The 19,209-nt window shown below is 41.8% G+C and overlaps 2 protein-coding genes across 2 annotated transcripts; both read left to right on the top strand.

The window, feature by feature from the left end:
• Positions 1-712: 712 nt before the first annotated feature.
• exoc1l (exocyst complex component 1 like) lies at positions 713-7,033 on the top strand. The gene is made up of 3 exons (XM_053619264.1): positions 713-833; positions 1,488-1,651; positions 6,728-7,033. The coding sequence occupies exons 1-3, from the start codon at positions 713-715 to the stop codon at positions 6,989-6,991; spliced, it is 549 nt and encodes a 182-aa protein (XP_053475239.1). The 3' UTR covers positions 6,992-7,033.
• A 1,872-nt stretch (positions 7,034-8,905) lies between these two features.
• Positions 8,906-18,505, top strand: smc2 (structural maintenance of chromosomes 2). Its single transcript, XM_053618841.1, has 24 exons — positions 8,906-9,822; positions 10,098-10,247; positions 10,454-10,576; positions 10,729-10,767; positions 10,947-11,057; positions 11,170-11,214; positions 11,315-11,548; positions 11,701-11,850; positions 12,058-12,291; positions 12,377-12,536; positions 12,629-12,746; positions 13,045-13,183; positions 13,351-13,470; positions 13,562-13,766; positions 13,897-14,032; positions 14,340-14,464; positions 14,699-14,892; positions 15,083-15,226; positions 15,607-15,801; positions 16,793-16,993; positions 17,105-17,221; positions 17,306-17,466; positions 17,565-17,712; positions 17,858-18,505. The coding sequence occupies exons 1-24, from the start codon at positions 9,655-9,657 to the stop codon at positions 18,044-18,046; spliced, it is 3,606 nt and encodes a 1,201-aa protein (XP_053474816.1). The 5' UTR covers positions 8,906-9,654; the 3' UTR covers positions 18,047-18,505.
• The last annotated feature ends 704 nt before the right edge of the window (positions 18,506-19,209 follow it).

The following is a 19,209-nucleotide window of genomic DNA, read 5'->3' as shown; positions in this document are numbered from 1 at the left end:
TAGGTCTCTCATTTGCTTTTGCTTTCAAAAGATTAGCCTAATAAACATAGTTCCTATTCCGCATGTGAATGTTGTTCCTTACAAAGTTACTTCTTTGCTGGCCTGTGTGAGTGCTTTTCTTCCATTTTAAATAAAGTGAAACCACTTTGGTCAAATCTCTTAGGATTTTCTATTGCACTTTACCCTCTGTCTTTCCTTACACAAACAGAACCAATCTAATTCAGTGCTTTTTCCAGCTGAAACTCAGTTACTTGGCGTCTGTTCAGTGGCATCTGACATCTTCACACAGGAAACTATTGATTATCTTTTCCCAACAATAGTAAATGCCTCTGGGTTTGAGTGTATACACTTTTAAGAAGTGGAAGAGTGGGTGTGTACTTGTGTGAATGAATTTCATAGACATAAATTATGCATTTCTAAATTGGATCTTTATGGTTGATAGCACCACAAATATTCTGAGTGGTCTCAAAGCAACTGGTCTTTAATCTGTGCTTGTATAATGGAGGGTTAAAGGGAAGATGCTACTTCATAACTTAGGAAGCTCAGGTGAGGGGAGAAGAGGGGAGAGAAGGCACAAGAGGCAGGACAATAACGAAACAGTAATCTGAAGCTGGAGCAAACCTAATTTTGCTTTTGTCATTCAAATTTATTCAGTTGTTTTACATATCCATCTCTTTTAGCCCTCCTTTTCCCCCTCTACTTTTTCTCTGAGATGTCATCACTGTTGAAAGAAGAGATGCAGCGTGTCTTGTTTAGACCAGAAAAACAGAAACTGGTGGAGTTTATCGAGATCGAGGAGGAGAAAAGTGGACGACATTTCCTCTGTGTGTCCGGTAAGACACCTGTGATTGCATACATACTGTATATGTGAATAATATTGGATTTGTCTTTGCATGTTTACGTTTGGGTTTGGTTGCAGGATTTTAGAATCATAATGTAATTAAGCTGCTGCTTGAGTTATTTCAGCGGATGTCTCATTTCAGTAAAATATCTATAGCCTACTATAATGGCAAATACAGGCATTAATGCTACATTAATGCTTGTTTGTTGTGTGCGTGTTGATACATTTTTTTAAATGTCAGTCTCAGTCCTGATCTTTTGCAGTATGTGCTTACAGTGTATGCTGGTAGTTTATATTTTTTTGGTGATTAAACCTTTATAAAAAATATTTTCTGGTCATTTGCAGTACATAACATCTTTTGTAGGATTCTACATAAAAGGGATCATCCTGAGAGGACAAACTGTAGAACTTTAACGGTTCTAGATTGAACCTCTTTTGCTTATCCTATTATATAACGATTATGGTGCATAAAAAAAATAAATAATCTATACCTTTTCATCAATTTACTGCTAACATGTTTAATTAGATATTTAGCCAAATCCTTCCCAACCCTGCTTATTAGCCTATACATAGTTTGTATTTAATATATGAGGGAAATAACATCTGGATCATATTTGACATTTGCATTTTGTATTTTTGGGTGTAGTATCTAAGAGCAAACAAGTCCAGATCTCAGTGGTGCAATGTGAGAAAGCTCGCCCTGCCAAAAGTAAGAAATCCCGGCGTATTGGACTAGAAGACCAATATGTGAGGACGGAGGTGTGGGCCCTCGGAGAACTGAGGATTCTCGATGGGAGGGACCCAGACACGGTAAGCCAAACTTTTCCTAGACTGGATATCTTAAATCCAGTGCTTTAGGTTGCAGCCATAAGAAGTGACAAATGACTTAGTGGTGTATAGTAGACAAGTCAGTGGCACTCAAACAACTTAAACATCACTCAAACACCACACAAACAACTGGAACACCACTCAAACATCACAAACACCACTCGAATGCCAAACAAACACCACTCAAACAACACAAACACCACTCAAACGCCACACAAACAACTCAAACACCACTCAAAAAACTCAAATGCCACACAAACACCACAGAAAAACAACTCAAACACCACCCAAACAACTCTAACAACTCAAACACCCCCCAAACAACTCAAACACCAGTCAGAAAACTGATACACCACCCAAACAACTCAAACACCCATGAACAAAATACAAACAACTCAAACACCACTCAAACTACTCAAACATCAGTAAAACAACCGAAACACCACCCAAACAATGGAAACACCTCTCAAACAACTCAAAAACCACACAAAAACAACTCAAAAACAGGTGCTACATACAGTATGTGCCTGTATAATACTGTAAGTATTCCTGTATTCATGCTATTGCTCTATGTCTCTGCTGTGTCTGTTAATTAAAGAATTTAAAGCTGAATTTCTTCCAACTTTGTACATGAAAACAACCGAGAAGATGTCATCTTTGTATGCATATATTTATTTATCTAGTGCATTTCACATGGAAGTAACCTATCACTAAGAAACCTGATCATGATGGATCTTTTGACAGTGATAAAAGCTTTCAAAAGCATGTGTCCAGTCAGAGCCATTTACCAGCCATGACTTTGTGGGCAGAAAAGAGACAGAGAGAATCAAGCGGTGACAGGCTATTAGGACCAACCCTGAGAGAGAAACAAATCACTGCTATGTTAAAAGCACTGGAGGTGTGGTGTGGTGTTTGACTATGGATGAACTGCCTCTTTGCGGAACCATAGGATCGTAATGACAACACATCGGTTGGCCTTTTATTCAAACTTTTTCAAAATACACATTGACAAAAGACCCCAGATTAGCAGAGACAGCAAAACACCGTTTTTGAATTTCCACCTTGACCGGACTCATTACTCAGAGTAATGTAGAGTATATTAAATCAAAATTCCAGTTCAGAGTTGTAGCAGGCAATGGTCAAACATCAGAATCACAAAGAAAATCCTAAAAAGTAGTCAACAGAATTAGCCTAGAATTTTTGGAGAAACAATTCCACCACACAAACAACACAAACCCCATACAAACAACTTAAACACCACTTAGACAACTGAAACACCACACAAACAACTCAAGCACCACTTAAACACTACTTAAACAACTCAAGCAATTCAACAACATCAAACTTCAATTCAAACACTATATAAACACCACTCAAACAACTGAAGTACTACTCAAACAACTCAAACACCACTCAAACCCCACACAAGCATCTCAAACACCACACAAACCCCACACGAACAACTCAAACACCACTCATACCCCACACAAACAACTCAAACACCACTCAAACCCCACACAAGCATCTCAAACACCACACAAACCCCACACGAACAACTCAAACACCACTCAAACCCCACACAAGCAACTCAAACACCACTCAAACCCCACACAAGCATCTCAAACACCACACAAACCCCACACGAACAACTCAAACACCACTCAAATCTCACACAAACAACTCAAACACCACTCAAACCTCACACAAACAACACAACCACCACTCAAACCCCACACAAACAACTCAAACACCACTCAAACCTCACAGAAACAACTCAAACACCACTCATACCCCACACAAACAACTCAAACACCACTCAAACCCCACACAAGCAACTCAAACACCACCCAAACCCCACACAAGCATCTCAAACACCACTCAAACCCCACACAAGCATCTCAAACACCACTGAAACCTCACACAAACAACTCAAACACCATCCAAACCCCACACAAACAACTCAAACATCACTCAAACCCCACACAAACAACTCAAACACCACTCAAACCCCACACAAGCAACACAAACACCACTCAAACCCCACGCAAACAACTCAAACACCACTCAAACCCCACACAAACACAAACACCACTCAAACCTCACACAAACAACTCAAACACCACTCAAAACCCACACAAACAACACAAACACCACTCAAACCCCACGCAAACAACTCAAACACCACTCAAACCTCACACAAACAACACAAACACCACTCAAACCCCACACAAACAACTCAAACACCACTCATACCCCACACAAACAACTCAAACACCACTCAAACCCCACACAAGCAACTCAAACACCACCCAAACCCCACACAAGCATCTCAAACACCACTCAAACCCCACACAAGCATCTCAAACACCACTGAAACCTCACACAAACAACTCAAACACCATCCAAACCCCACACAAACAACTCAAACATCACTCAAACCCCACACAAACAACTCAAACACCACTCAAACCCCACACAAGCAACACAAACACCACTCAAACCCCACGCAAACAACTCAAACACCACTCAAACCCCACACAAACACAAACACCACTCAAACCTCACACAAACAACTCAAACACCACTCAAAACCCACACAAACAACACAAACACCACTCAAACCCCACGCAAACAACTCAAACACCACTAAAACCTCACACAAACAACACAAACACCACTCAAACCTCACACAAACAACTCAAACACCACTCAAACCCCACACAAACAACTCAAACACCACTCAAACCCCACACAAACAACTCAAACACCACACAAACCTCACACAAACAACTCAAACACCACTCAAAAACTCAAAAGTTTTGATGATTGCTATGAAGACACATTTCACATCATCACACATTAAAAGCTTTTATGTATTTCTCAGTTACAGTGTATTTTGTGTATTTTTCATTTAATTTACAGTTTGCAAAATTATTTACAAACAAAATTTTTTTACAAATTGTAATTGCATAAGTATTTGCCCCTGTTTGTGTGAAACCTGTGACTTAGTTCTGTTGCTCTGAATGAGTTCTGTTGGTTCTCTGACTAATGCCCTGTTTATTTAGACTTTTGCTGGATGGAAACTGCTGTTGTGACATGTTCTGTCCATTTTTAAAATAATTCATTTAATGCTGTTCTGCAGAACGTTTTAAGGGCTCTTTTTATAACCAAACCCTGATTGATGCTCTTCCAGAATTTTCCCCTGGACTTGTTTTGATAGCTTCCTGGTCTTCATGACGCTCTTTGTTCAGTAATGTTCTCTAACAAACTCTGGGATCTTCCATGAACAGGTGTATTTATATTGCGATCACTTTAATTGCACATAGTTGGACTCCATCCAACGAATTATGTGATTTCCGATGGCAACTGGTTAGACCAAAACTAATGTAGGGGGTTCACAGCAATGGGCTGAATACTTGTGCAATCCTAACTTGAATTATTTTATTCGTAAATAATTTAGCAAATTACTGTGACTTTCCATGCAAATCCAGTATCATGGTATATTTTGTGTATATTTTATGACATGTAATCCTATTACACATTGTTATTCAAATTAATTAATAATAAATTGTATTTTTTGGCACCTTCCGTAACACTCAAGGACACCTTACAGAAAGACAACATACAATAAGAACAGCATAGTTAAATAGATACACAACAGAAAAATAGATGACGCAATAATACAGAGGAGTTCATTTGAACAGATGTGTTTTAATCTGGGATTTGAAGTGTGAAAGAGAGTCCAGCTGACGAATATGCAGTGGTCAGTCAGGCGCTCCAGTAATAGTGAATGGGAGATGGTACTGCAGGTGAGGAGGATGAGGATGGTCCGAAGGCCAGAGTCAGCAGCACAAAGGAGATCATTAGTGATTTTACCAAGGGCTGTTTCGGTGCTGTGTTTAGGACGGAAACCAGACTGTAAAGATTATTGTTTTGCAGGCGAGCCTGGATCTGAGATGCCACTGTCTGTTCAGGAATTTCTGCAGTAAAAGGAATGTTAGAAATGGGCCGGTAATTATTAAAATCATGAGGATCTGCACCAGTTTTTTTTTTTCAGAATTGGTGCAGTGGAAGGAGTCTTTAACGAGGAGGGAATAGCGGCAGTCGACAGCGAAGAGTTCATTATAGACGCGATAATAGGGGGAAATTGAAGGAAGGCAGACTTTAACCAGGGTGATGGGAAACGGATCCAGTGAGCAAGTAGATGACTTGGATTTGGACATGAGTTCCATGATCTCCTCGACTGATGAAGGTTTGAAGGCCGAGAGAGTGGTGGAGGGCGGCAGTTCCAGTGTACTCCACGAGGGGGAATAGCTCGTCACAGAAGAGGCCAGTTGTTGATGAATGTTAGTGATTTCAGAGCTACAGAATTTCAGAAAGGCAGATCATTCACTCGTGGTGTTGAAATGAGAAGTATTTTCCGGAGGCTTAAGAAGTTTGTTGACAGCGGAGAATAAGGTCCGTGTGGAAGAAAAAAATGGCAACATTCTCACACATATATGATAACGGTCAGGTTTCAGTGTTAGCTCTGAAAAACAAAAGAGCAAGTGCTTCTTTTCTCACTCACCACTTTCTAATGTTCAATGTCATATTAATGAGAAATCCAATTATAGAAATAACGAAGACAGCAAACACCTGACTCAAAGGTCCAGAACGTAATGCAGCTATACAATGGCGTTGTGCTGAGTTACAGCAGAGACTTGGCCCGGCTAGTTAGCGATCTATAAGATGATTAGCGTGATGGTGTGAAAGGCTGAAGCCTTGGAAGCTGATCTGTTTGAGCAGGTGAGAGAAAGGAGGTCAGAGAGTTGGACAAACTATAGGACTAAAGCGCCGCTGCATCACTCTTTTTTAGAAATGAAGCCTGACCTAAATCCCTCTGGCACCACTATCAGCAGGTAGTCACACGGCATTGTGGGCAATGTAGGAAACAAAAATAAAAATAGAAATCAATGAAAGTAGATGTGTCCAATTTAGTAAAATATAATACAGGTTGTTAAATAAGTACACATTGTTACTGTCGTTTGAGTTTCACTATGCACTTTTTTGTTCTTATAGGACGATCCCTGTTTCCTGATGCACTTCGGCACGGTGCGTCCTGTGAAAGCAGTGAACTGTGCCGCAAAGTATTGCCTGGCCCGCTGTCTGGTTGCGCTCAGTGACTCACATCAGCACACCGAGCTACATCTTCAGAACTTTGACTGGACCTACATTAAGCCGACGTCCATATACTCTGACAGAGGTGACTGCATGGTCCTTATGCGGATCTGCTTCTATGCCTTCAACCTGGTGTGTCTCTCCTTGTGTCCCGTGCCTTTGTAAGGGTTTGAAACTCTTGCCTCTGACTCCTAACACGGAACATAGAAAAATACGCCATCATAATGCGGACTTTGGTAGAAGATTCACAAGGCTCCTACTGGGGAAACCCTCCACATGAATACATTTCAACCTTATAATAATAATAATAATAATAATAATAATAAGGAGAAGAAGAATTTCATAGATTTATAAAATGCTTTTCTAGGCACTCAAAGTGCTTTACATTGTTTTGGGGGGAGGGGGAATCTCCTCAACCACCACCAGTGTGTGGCATCCACCTGGATGATGCGACTGCAGCCATAGTGCGCCAAAACGCCATTATAAAAACCTATTATAAAGTTTTGAACATGACAGGCTTTTCTGAATTGAACTATGTTCACTTTTGCACATATCTCAATCTCAGGAAAACTCCTAGCATTCTAAAGACAGGGTTAGCGCAAAGAGTGAATTCCAGTTCCACCGAGACACACCAACACACCGATAATCTAAAAGCAACTGCGATTTATTGATTTCCTTTGCATTTACTTGAACATGTAATAAATAAAATATAAAACATAATAAAGATCTCCATTAAATCTTTATACTCACCTTTCTTTACAGCCTGCAGCCAGTTTGCTAAACTGACTCCTTAAACTTACCGTGATCTTCAGAAAGCCTAGGTTCCTAAGGTTCTTATAGTGTAGCTGCTTAATATGGTGTTAGAAAATCAAAACGATAGATTGTGACATCAACGTAGCACCGTATACACATGTCTTTGGGTCCTGAAATAAAACATTATGGTATTTCTGATATGTATATTGTAGTATTTCTGAGATGTATAAATAAATAAATAAATAAAAGTTTCAGAACACTGTTGCACTGGGCTTTCTATTCTGTTTATTTATTTATTTATTTATTTTGCCTGTATAGAGAAATTCTATTTTTGAAGAGTTTTTTTAAAATTTATTTTTGTATAGAGCGTATAGATATTTTGAACGCATTTTAATGACATACTTGACAAATCAATCTATGCTAAAGGACTAAATACGTCCAACTGCAAATAGTTCAGTTAAGCTCTTAGGACAGAGCAAGATATATAAAACTGTTGTCATTCGTGATATTTCTAAGGTATCATTGACGAGAACTCCATATAAAAACAGAACATAAATTAAACATGTTCCCAGATTGTTAATATCCATGAAAAGGCATTGCATAAATCCCAATTTATCTTCTCAATTAGTATTTTTGTTATTATTAGTAGTAGTAGTAGTAGAAAGAGGAGGAGGATGAGGAAGAGGAGGATGGGGAGGGGTCAGTGGTGTATGTAGACCAATTTTGGAAGGGGGCCTATGAGTGCCACATCAAAGAATATTAAAAATTACACAAAGCCGTACATTTTTAGAAGCATAAAGCACAACGGGGTATGCTGTAATAGGAGAGTAATCAATGACTGAGATGAAATTGCCTCATGCCTAGTGTTCTGGGAAAAGGCTCCAGATCCACCGCAATCCCATGCCTAGGATAAGCTCTTACTGAAGGTGAACGAGAGAATGAATGAACAAACAAACAAACTAATGAATGAATCAGTGAAATTATTGAAATACTCAAATGTAAAATATACTGCCAGTGTAAGTTTTGATTACCTGTTGTCTATTTTATTTACGTATTGGTGTATTGATAGAACTGTATCATATCCTTTTTTTGTAACGTCAAAAAAAACTGTAAATGTTTTTGGCCATATAATGAATGAATAAGTGAGTGAGTGAGTGAGGGTACATAGTGAGGGCAGGAGGGAGGGAGTGAAAGAGGGAGGGAGGGAATAAAAGAGAGAGGGAGGGAATAAAAGGGTGAGTGAGTGAGTAAAAGAGTGAGGGAAGGAGGGAGTAAAAGAGGGAGGGGTGGGAGTAAAAGAATGATTGATTGATTGAGTGAGTGAGTAAAAGAGTGATGAAGAGAGTAAAAGAGTGAGGGAGGGAGTAAAAGAGTGAGTGAGTAAAAGAGTGATTGATTGAGTGAGTAAAAAAGTGATGAAGGGAGTAAAAGATTGAGGGAGGATATAAAAGAGTGATAAAGGTAAAAGAGTAAAAAAGTGATTGATTGAGAGAGGAAGTAAAAGAGTGAGAGAGGGAGTAAAAGAGTAATTGATTGAGTGAGTGAATGAGTGAGGGAGTAAAAGATTGAGAGGGGGAGTAAAAGAGTGAGAGAGGGAGTGAAAGAGTAATTGATTGAGTGAGTGAATGAGTGAGAGAGTAAAAGATTGAGAGAGGGAGTAAAAGAGTGAGTGAGGGAGTAAAAGAGTAATTGATTCACTGAGTGAGTGAGTAAGTAGTGAGTAAAAGATTGAGAGAGGAAGTAAAAGATTGAGAGAGGAAGTAAAAGAGTGAGGGAGGGGACTAAAAGAGTGAGGGAGGGAGAGACGTGTTGTCGGGAGCATTTGCTCGTAAAATACGGCAGGGGGCAGTGTACACGTTCAACACGCAACTCGCCGAAACACCACCGAAGAAGAAAAACGGACGCGGAGAATTGTTTGGCGCCGATTTTTAAGTTTTGAGTGAGCTCACGCGGGGAGACGAGTTGTCCAAACACCAGTAAAGAAGTCGTTTTTTCCCCAGCTTCCTGTCTGACTTTCCGGTTTGTTTTTCCTTTGCTTTGGAACATACTGCAGCTTTGTTAGGACTCGGCTCGAAATGTACATAAAGTCTATCGTTTTAGAGGGCTTTAAGTCCTACGCGGAGAGGACGGAAATTAGCGGCTTTGACCCCCTTTTTAACGCCATCACCGGCCTCAACGGCAGCGGAAAGTCTAACATCCTCGACTCGATCTGCTTCCTCCTCGGCATTTCCAATTTATCACAGGTACGTGGGACATGTCACTGACTTAAATGCTAACCTGTGTTCATTTGTTTTGCTAGCGAGCTAACACCTAACAAGCATCTTCCTGCCCCTGTCAGGAGTCAGAGCTAGCTTATTTCACATCATACATAATATAAACAATAAGAAGAAAGTCACTTTAAGACATAAATCTTGAGTCTAAGCTAAGATACAGAGTGTTCCTCAGAGTCATTAGATATATAAGCACTTTCCCCTGCTCAAAATCTTTATCCTGATGTTGTGTTTCCGGGTTGTTTCAGGTAAGAGCATCAAATCTCCAAGATTTAGTCTACAAAAATGGACTCGCCGGCATCACTAAAGCCACAGTGTCCATCACTTTCGACAACTCGAACAAGAAACAGAGCCCACTCGGGTTTGAGACCCACGACGAGATCACCATCACTAGACAGGTAAGCCTGTCCTGTACAGAAGAACTTTGTTTAAAGCGGCAATATGTAACCTCGGGTGGTTCGGCGATTCGGGGTCAGAAATGTTGTTCGAGAAGAGCGCTTTCTGAGCTGACTCCCTGTTCCGTAATGTTTCTAACAGAAAAGTTGCATACTGCAGCTTTAAGTGGTGCCATTCAAGACTCTGCTGTGCTGTGCTTTCCTTCCAGGTTGTTATAGGCGGGCGGAATAAGTATCTCATCAACGGCGTGAACGCAAACAACATGCGTGTCCAGGATCTCTTCTGCTCCGTCGGGCTGAACGTCAACAATCCACATTTTCTTATAATGCAGGTAATATTTAGTTGTTCTCTTTATTATGAAAGCAAAGGATACGGATGGATCATTTTTGATGCTTTACGCTTTGTATTAGTTTTTTGTTGTTTTTTTGTTGTTTTTTTTTGCAGTAAACTGGTGTCTTCCTCCCTTGTTTTTTTTTTTTTTAGGGAAGAATCACCAAAGTCTTGAATATGAAACCCCCTGAGGTGAGGTTATGAATTGAACTGGTCACCTTTTAACTACTTAAATGTGATATATGTATATGTTTTATATACAATATATATATATATTTACATCAGTGTCTTGATTTTTAGAATAAAAGCTGCACAATTTCAATGTTATTTGTATGCATTTTCTCTTGTGTAACATTGGCTTCTCGGTATAGATTCTGGCCATGATCGAAGAGGCCGCCGGTACCAGGATGTACGAGTGCAAGAAGATCAGCGCTCAGAAAACCATCGAGAAGAAAGATGCCAAACTGAAAGAGATTCAAACGGTCTGCCTGGGTTTTTCTTTCTTTCATTTTCTCTCTCTCTCTCTCTCTCTCCCCGTATGCTGCGTGTTGAGAGTCGCACTTCAGTTACAGCGTGTTTTTCTCACCGCTCTAGATCCTGCACGAGGAGATCACCCCTGCCATGGAGAAACTGAAAGAGGTTACTAAAACCTTCTCCTTCGGCTTAGTGACACGACACGTTATTTTATAAACGGCGACGTAAGCTAATCACGCCCTCACAAAACCCTTGCACCCCTCAGGAGCGCGCTTCCTACCTGGAGTACCAGAAGCTGATGCGGGAGATCGAGCACCTGAGCCGGCTCTATGTGGCGTGGCAGTTCGTGTGCGCCGAGGAGACCAAGCTGAAGTCGGCCGAGGACCTACAACTGATGCAGAGCTCCATCGGCGAGCTCCAGAGCAGCATGCAGAAGAACGCAGAGCGCATCCGCGGGCTCGGCGAAGAGATTAAAGTGCTGGAGAAGAGCAGGGACAAGGTAATGGAGCGTCAGAGAAGACGTTCCGTTTTTTTCTTTGACGTAACAGGTTTTTAGTCGTGGAGTAAAAGTAACACATGCGTGTATAACACATTGTACTCTCTATGCGTGCGTGTGTGTGTGTGTGTGTGTGTGTGTGTGTGTGTGTGTAGGAGGTGGCAGGTGTTCTGAAGGCTCTAGAGGAGACTCTTGCTGAGGCACAGCGAGTGGACACAAAAGCTCAGAGTGCTCTTGATCTGAAGAAGCAAAACCTTAACGATGAGACGAAGAAGAGGAAAGAACTTGTTAAAAACATGGAGGAGGTCAAATATCAGTGGTCTTAAATGTGTATAGTCACAAATGTTTTTTTGCTAAGACCTAGCTGGCTCTTAAACTCAGCTCACAGACTCATGTTCGTCAGTATCCGAGTTGCTATATCGGTCGCATGCGCTACGTTATTTAGATGACTAGATTCTAACCGGGATTCTGCTGTACGTGTTTTAAACCCAACACTGCTTTTCTTTCACAAGGACAAGAAGGTGTTGTCAGCGAAAGAAGGCGAGGTGGCGAAGGCAACGGAGCGGCTGAGAGCCGTGCAGGAGGAGGGGCAGAAGGACGCAGAGGAACTGGAGGCGGCCCAAAAGCACTTCAAGGCCGTGTCCGCCGGCCTCTCGGCCAACGAGGATGGCGAGGCGGCTACGCTGGCGGGTCAGATGATGACCTGCAAGAACGATGCGAGTAAAGCCGAGACGGAGGCCAAGCAGGTAACATAACCGAAACGCTATGGCAGGTGGAAATGATCTGCAGTACAGCTGAATACTCCGTTAATGCTTTTTATGTCTCCGTCAGGCTCAAATGAAGCTAAAGCACGCTCAACAAGAGCTGAAAAGCAAGCAGGCTCAGGTGAAGAACATGGACAGCGGATACAAAAAAGACCAGGACGCCTTCGAGGCCGTGCAGAAATGCAGAGGCGAGCTGCAGGCCGAACTCGAGAAACTCGACTACGAAGGTTTTTTTTATTTTTATTTAATCGCAACGTTCACCGTAACGTCATGATTCGGTAAAACCACGGTCACTAATGCGTCTCGTCTTGCGTCTCAGACGGCCGAGAAGAGCGTTCGATCGAACAGAAAAGGCAGCTGACTCGTGAAGTCAACCACCTCCGTGAAAAACACGAGTCCTTCATGGGGCAGTTCCCTAACCTGCGCTTCGAATACGCGTAAGTACTCGTGGGTGTAACGGCAACGTTTTGATGCGTTAAATAGAATCCTGTCTAGGGGTGCGAGATACAACAAACTGTTAGCAAAAGTGTAGTGTTGCATTTAATAACAAACATTTAAATAAAAAAATAAGATCCATGTCGTATTGCCTTTCCTATACCGGATTTCCTCATGAGCACCCAGAGGTATGTATCTCATCTCCTCATCTGATGATGGGGGGTGATTCGAGTTGCTCTGTTTTTCAGTATAGGAGTTGAATTCATATGTTGCAAGTTGTTATTATTATTTATTTTTCAGAGATCCCGAGAAAAACTGGGACCGCAGTCAAGTCAAGGGTCTGGTGGCGAACCTCTTCACCGTGACCGACGTGTGTAACGCTACAGCTCTGGAAGTGGTGGCAGGCGGTCGACTCTATAACGTAGTGGTGGACACCGAGGTAAGCTCTAAAGTGTACCGATCCTGGTCGTATCGGCGTTATTTTAAAAAAAAAAAGCTTTTTTTATTAACTTACTTCCTTTTTTTTTCATATCATACATCGTTATGTAAGCGTCTCGTCCGTGCTCCATACCTCGAAATAGTGCTCCGGTTTCTAATCATTTTCAGGTAACCGGCAAGAAACTCCTGGAAAAGGGTGAACTGAAACGCAGATACACCATCATCCCCCTGAACAAGATCTCCGCGCGAACCCTCGACGCCGGAGTAGTCCGCACCGCTAAAAACATCGTAAGACAACATTTTCACTGGCTGGAATTAAACACCGAGTAACGTTCCTCTGACAACAGCCTTTCCGTTTTGTCGAATGCGTCCGCGTCAGGTGGGAAAGGAGAACGTTCACACAGCTCTGTCGCTGGTGGGTTACGAGTCGGAGTTGCGCAAGGCCATGGAGTATGTCTTCGGAACCACGCTGGTGTGCGATACTCTGGACAACGCCAAGAAAGTCGCTTTCGATAAAGGCGTCAGCACCAAAACGGTCACACTCGGCGGAGACGTGTTCGACCCGCAGGGAACACTGACCGGAGGCGAGTGCTGGAGAGACTCGTACTGAGCGTGAATTTAATCTACTGTATTATATTTCTAGATAACTATATTAAAAACAACAACAACAACAACAGGAATGCGTTTTTATAAACGTGTACTTTTTGCGTATAGGTGCTCGGGCCCAGACAGCCTCTGTGCTTTCTAAGCTGGCGGAGGTGAAAGACGTTCAAGACAAGTTAAGGGCCAAAGAGGCCGAGCTCGTTAGCGTGGAAAAGGAACTCGGCAGCCTGAAGGGAACCGCCGAAAAGTAAGCGTTAAAAATCCACATTTTCTTTTTGAGTGACGTGTACACTGGAGGTGTTTATAAAAACGTGTTTGTTTTTAGTCCCTTAGTCTGTATTAACATAACTAACTAAAGTAGCTCACTGTACTTTATTTATTTATTAATTATATAGGCTACTATCTTGTCAATTAGGTCCGAACACTGACTATGACGCTGGAGGTTTTAACTCGCCCGGTGGCCCTAGCTAACGGCTTTACGATTCGATTCGTCCACCCCCGAGGAACGAGACTTTTGTTCGAGAGAACGAACGGTTTTTAATTTTCTCCGGTAGGTATCGTCGTCTGAAGCAGCAGCTGGACCTGAAAACTGAAGAAGCGCAGATACTGGAAACCAAACTCCAACAAAGCTCTTTCCACAAACAGCAGGAAGAGCTCGAGAACCTCCGCAAGACCATTGGTACACACACACACACACACACACGTACAGAAAATCTGTGGACGCCTGCATGTTGTAGTGCTTGATCATCACTTTAATAGCACAACGTACATTAATAATCCAGTGTATTCTAATATACAGCAGATGTGATGGGACTTGTCATGCCGTGCCAAATGATTTCAGTTTGCTGTCGATTTTTATATATAATATGTATAATTTTTTTGAGTGAAGTGTCTGTTTCGTTTCCTGCGTTAGAGGAAAGCCAGGAGACGCTGAAGAAGACGAAGGAGGTGCAGAAGAAGGCGGAGGAAAAGTACAAAGTCTTGGAGAACAAGATGAAGAATGCCGAGGCGGAGAGGGAGAAAGAGCTGAAAGCAGCGCAGCAGAAACTCAACCAGGCAAAAAGCAGAGCAGACGCCTTCAATAAGAGACTCAAGGAGAGACAACAGGTACTATAGATGTTAAAATAAAAAAAGCATCATAGTGCGAGGCCGTGCTAGCAGTTGTACTGTGGGACACTCCTGTGGGAGTTTGTGATTCGGTTCTGTTGCACTCCGACTATAATTTTTTTACCATGCTATATGTGAACAATGTTAAAATGTCAAAATTTAAGGAATTTTGCTCTGTCTGTGTGTGTAGGAAGCTGATGCTGTGGCTTTGGAGCTTGAGGAGCTGAAGCGGGAGCAGGCTGGCTATGAACAGCAGATTCAGGCTGTGGATGACGCAATGAAAGCCTTACAGCAGCAGATCAGCGCAATGACCACTGAGGTTGCAGCCAATAAGGTACGAGCATGCAGATCGTATTTTATGCAGGATTTACTCAACGCTGTTCCTATAGAGAGAGAACTTTGAGAGGAAACGGTTAATTAATTAAACAACTGAATATGAATATTGTTCTTTTCTTTTTTTTTTTTTTTAATAAAACAATATTTCCACATATTCATTACATATCAATGTGTAATGAATAAAACACAGTGGTGGGATGCTATTCTAGCAAACACATCTACAGCAGGGTGCTGTGACGCCGTAACCTCTCCGAAGTTGTTTATTATGTGATAACAGCATGAAATTCGAGTACTAGATGCTTTAGAATGAAAATAATGGCAAGGGGATGGGGGGCGTATTAGGAAATGTGATGCAACGCATACTGAACGTGTCCACAGGACGCTGTGCGGCAAGCGCAGGAGCAGCTGACCCAGCAGAAAGAGGTGATCCTGGCCCAGGAGCGAGAGATCAAGGGGAAGAGTGAAGAAGCCAACCGGTTAAGAGAACACAACAACGACGCTCAGCTCAAAATCAAAGAGCTGGAACACAACATCAACAAGCACAAGAAGGACAGTGCAGATGCTGCTTCCAGGGTGAGCGTGCAAGCACTACCTACCGCTCTCGGATCTCTTGCCCAACCACACACACACACACACACACTCTCGGCTCTCTCTCTCTCTCTCTCCCTCCCCGTCCTGATTCATTGCCTTACTACATTAAAGCAGAGATTATTCCAAGTGATGCAGCCGGACATGTTATCCACTCAATAAACGGCGAGCGATGGAGAATAATCGACAGCTATTTTGCACGCAGATAAAAGCGCGCTAATATTAGGAGCCGTTCTGGTACCGGTAATTTACACGAGCCGACCGCTAATGCCGCAGTCTGTCTGCTAATTCACAACTGCCGATTTCTAATAATAAAACTCGTACAGTAACTAACAGTGTCTGTAAAACATTTTCCTTTCCGCTCGTTAGTTTATCGCGGCCCTGCCTCTCTCTTTACCCTCTCTGACCCCGAGCTGTGTTCACGCCACAGCTAAATATGAAGCAAGGCACATTAACGTCTCGGAACAGATTATTAAGTAATAATATTCATCAAAACTCTGGGAATTATGGTGTGTAAAAAAAAAAAAAAATAGTCCAAAATAATTGAGTATTTTCATAGCCATCTTCAAAGTAGACGTCCTTTTCACCTAGAATTTCCAGAAATGTGTTCTTGGCGTTTTCTCACCTGATTTCTTGAGGAATTTCCCTGAGATGCTTTTTAAACAGTATTGAAGGAGTTCACACCGACGCCGGACTCTTATCCGCTGCTTTTCGGAATATTTCCCTCCGAGTCGTACGTTTAAAAAAATAATTTTTTTGTAAAGAAAATGTTAGTTTTCTATTGAAAGAAATAAATACGTCGGCACGATTATATTTTTGTCTACGACACCGATATCACACAGCTTCAGATCAAAAGGTTTTTAACATCATGAGAAACATTTCGGTCGAGTGTCCACAAACTTTTGACTGGTAGTGTACGTATATGTTTAAAAAAAAATTTTTTTAATGGGTGGTCAATATATCTGGCATTACGCAGGTGACCCGCATGCTGGCTGAGAACGACTGGATCTCGTCCGAGCGACACCTCTTCGGTCAGCCCAACTCTGCATACGACTTCAAAGAGAACAGCCCTAAAGAAGCTGGCCAGAGACTAAAGAGACTCGAGGAGACCAAAGACAAGCTGGAGAGAAACATCAACCGCAGAGCCATGAACATGCTCAGCGAGGCTGAGGAACGGGTATGAACCTTCACCTCTCACGTGTAATTAATATTCGCATCTAAAAAAAAAAAAAAAAAAAACAACGATATTTCTCGGTTGCTGATTTCGAAATGTCCTCTGTCCGATTAGTATAACGACCTGAAAAAGAAGAAGAGGATCGTCGAGAACGATAAAGCAAAGATCCTGGAGACGATCAAAGAGTTGGACCAGAAAAAGAACGAGGCGCTCAACGTGGCGTGGCAAAAGGTCAGCATTGAATATTAAACTCGAATGTTTATTCCGCCGCGAACGCGAATCTGTAAATGACCAAATGTGCGCATTTGCATTTAGGTGAATAAGGATTTCGGATCCATATTCTCCACGCTGTTGCCCGGCGCAGACGCTCGTCTGGCTCCGCCCGAGGGCTGCGGTGTCCTCGATGGCCTCGAGTTTAAGGTCGCTCTTGGAAACACGTGGAAGGATAACTTGACAGAACTGAGTGGAGGCCAAAGGTCGGGCGATCCAAACGCTGCATCCAGAACCAGTGGTTTTAATTCTGTACGCGTCGTCGTCACGTTAACCGAACGTGTTTTTCGTACGCGTGTTTCAGGTCGCTGGTGGCCCTTTCTTTGATTCTGGCCATGCTGCTGTTTAAACCTGCTCCGATCTACATCCTGGACGAAGTGGACGCTGCTCTCGACCTCTCGCACACGCAGAACATCGGGCAGATGCTGCGCACACACTTCACGCACTCCCAGGTTTATACGTTGAAATAACTTGTACCAAAAAAAATTGCATTGATAATACAGATCATTTGTATTAATCTCAACAAACAAACTGATTCAAATGAATACAAGTTGTCTGAACATTTTTTAAATTTTATTTCTTGCTTCCCTTTTGTAGTTTGTGGTCGTGTCACTGAAAGACGGCATGTTCACCAACGCCAACGTTCTGTTTAAGACCAAGTTTGTGGACGGGATCTCTAGAGTGACGCGCACCACTCAGACACACGAGGGGAAAGTTCTGGGCCAGCGCGCACAAGACAAAACCAAGACCAAGGATAAACGTCAGCGCGAGATCCTCGCCAGCTAAACGCGTGCAGATCATCTTGATCAATTTCGCTTCTTTATTCTAAACGCACATGTATTCTTATGGGGTTGTGTTTTTTTTTAACAATTCGTATACTCGCTCTTAGATTATTACTTTCGAGTTTTGACTTGATGAGAAAGTCGTGTGGATCTGATTTTAAACTTCATTCATTTGAAGGGTTTTGCCCAGTAAAAGCATGGTAGGTAACATCATGTACTTCGCTAATACTGGGAACAAGTGTGTCGTATGGGATTGATCTGACTTTTTTTTTTAAATATTATTTTGTACAGTATGTTTATATTTTCTATCCTGCTTTCTACTTCATCTATACTGCCTTCTTACAAAATATTCCTTCTGTACCAACCACTTCCTACTCCATGCTGTCTACTTCCATGAGACGCATTTCATTCCTTACCTTGCATCTCATTTGGTTGAGCTATTTTCAATAAACACGTGCAATTGAATTAAAAATGCTGTCTTTAGGAGTTACGTTACGATTTGCACTACAGTAGTTCGCAGCTTTATAGTTTAATATTTTTGATGCATGTGATTGGACTTCCTTAAGACTGGGATTTAGAACCACTGCTCTAGAGCAAAAGTTAAATAAATAAATAAATAAATAATCACCCAGTGATGAATTTGTATAGGAACATTCGGAAGAGGTGAGTGGTGTCGCTGCTGTAAACAGGATATATAAACAGTTTTACCAAGATTTACTACCAAAGTTCAAACATAACCACATTACATTTTTATCAAATTAATTAGCTGAACCAAATCCAATATAAACTAACAAGGTTTTATGAATTGTGCTCGTTCCACACCATTAATTTGGTTCTTTTTGTTTTGTGAAGTCGACGCAGTTATGTGGCTAACACAGGCTACGTTTACGGTCTATATTCAGAGTGCGATGTTTATATGCGTACAGGCATCGGAATATTCCTGTATACATATTGTTTGTTGTTGGGAGTATGCTGACCTACACGTATGATTTTCCATTCCTGCCACATTCAAGATGCTGCCGTTGTTACCCACAATTCCTTGAGAGCATGTGGAGCATGTCTCCTTTCAGTGGATTTTCTGAATAAGGTATTTACATGCAATGAACTTCTGATTAAAATAGGCATATTCCAGGGTTAGGAATCAGAATATTGTCTTAATCTGAATCA

This window comes from Ictalurus furcatus, chromosome 29 (genome assembly GCF_023375685.1).
Source record: "Ictalurus furcatus strain D&B chromosome 29, Billie_1.0, whole genome shotgun sequence".
Lineage (NCBI taxonomy): Eukaryota > Metazoa > Chordata > Actinopteri > Siluriformes > Ictaluridae > Ictalurus > Ictalurus furcatus.
Note: the sequence above shows the minus strand (reverse complement) of the source record. Positions and strands in the feature narration are given on the sequence as shown.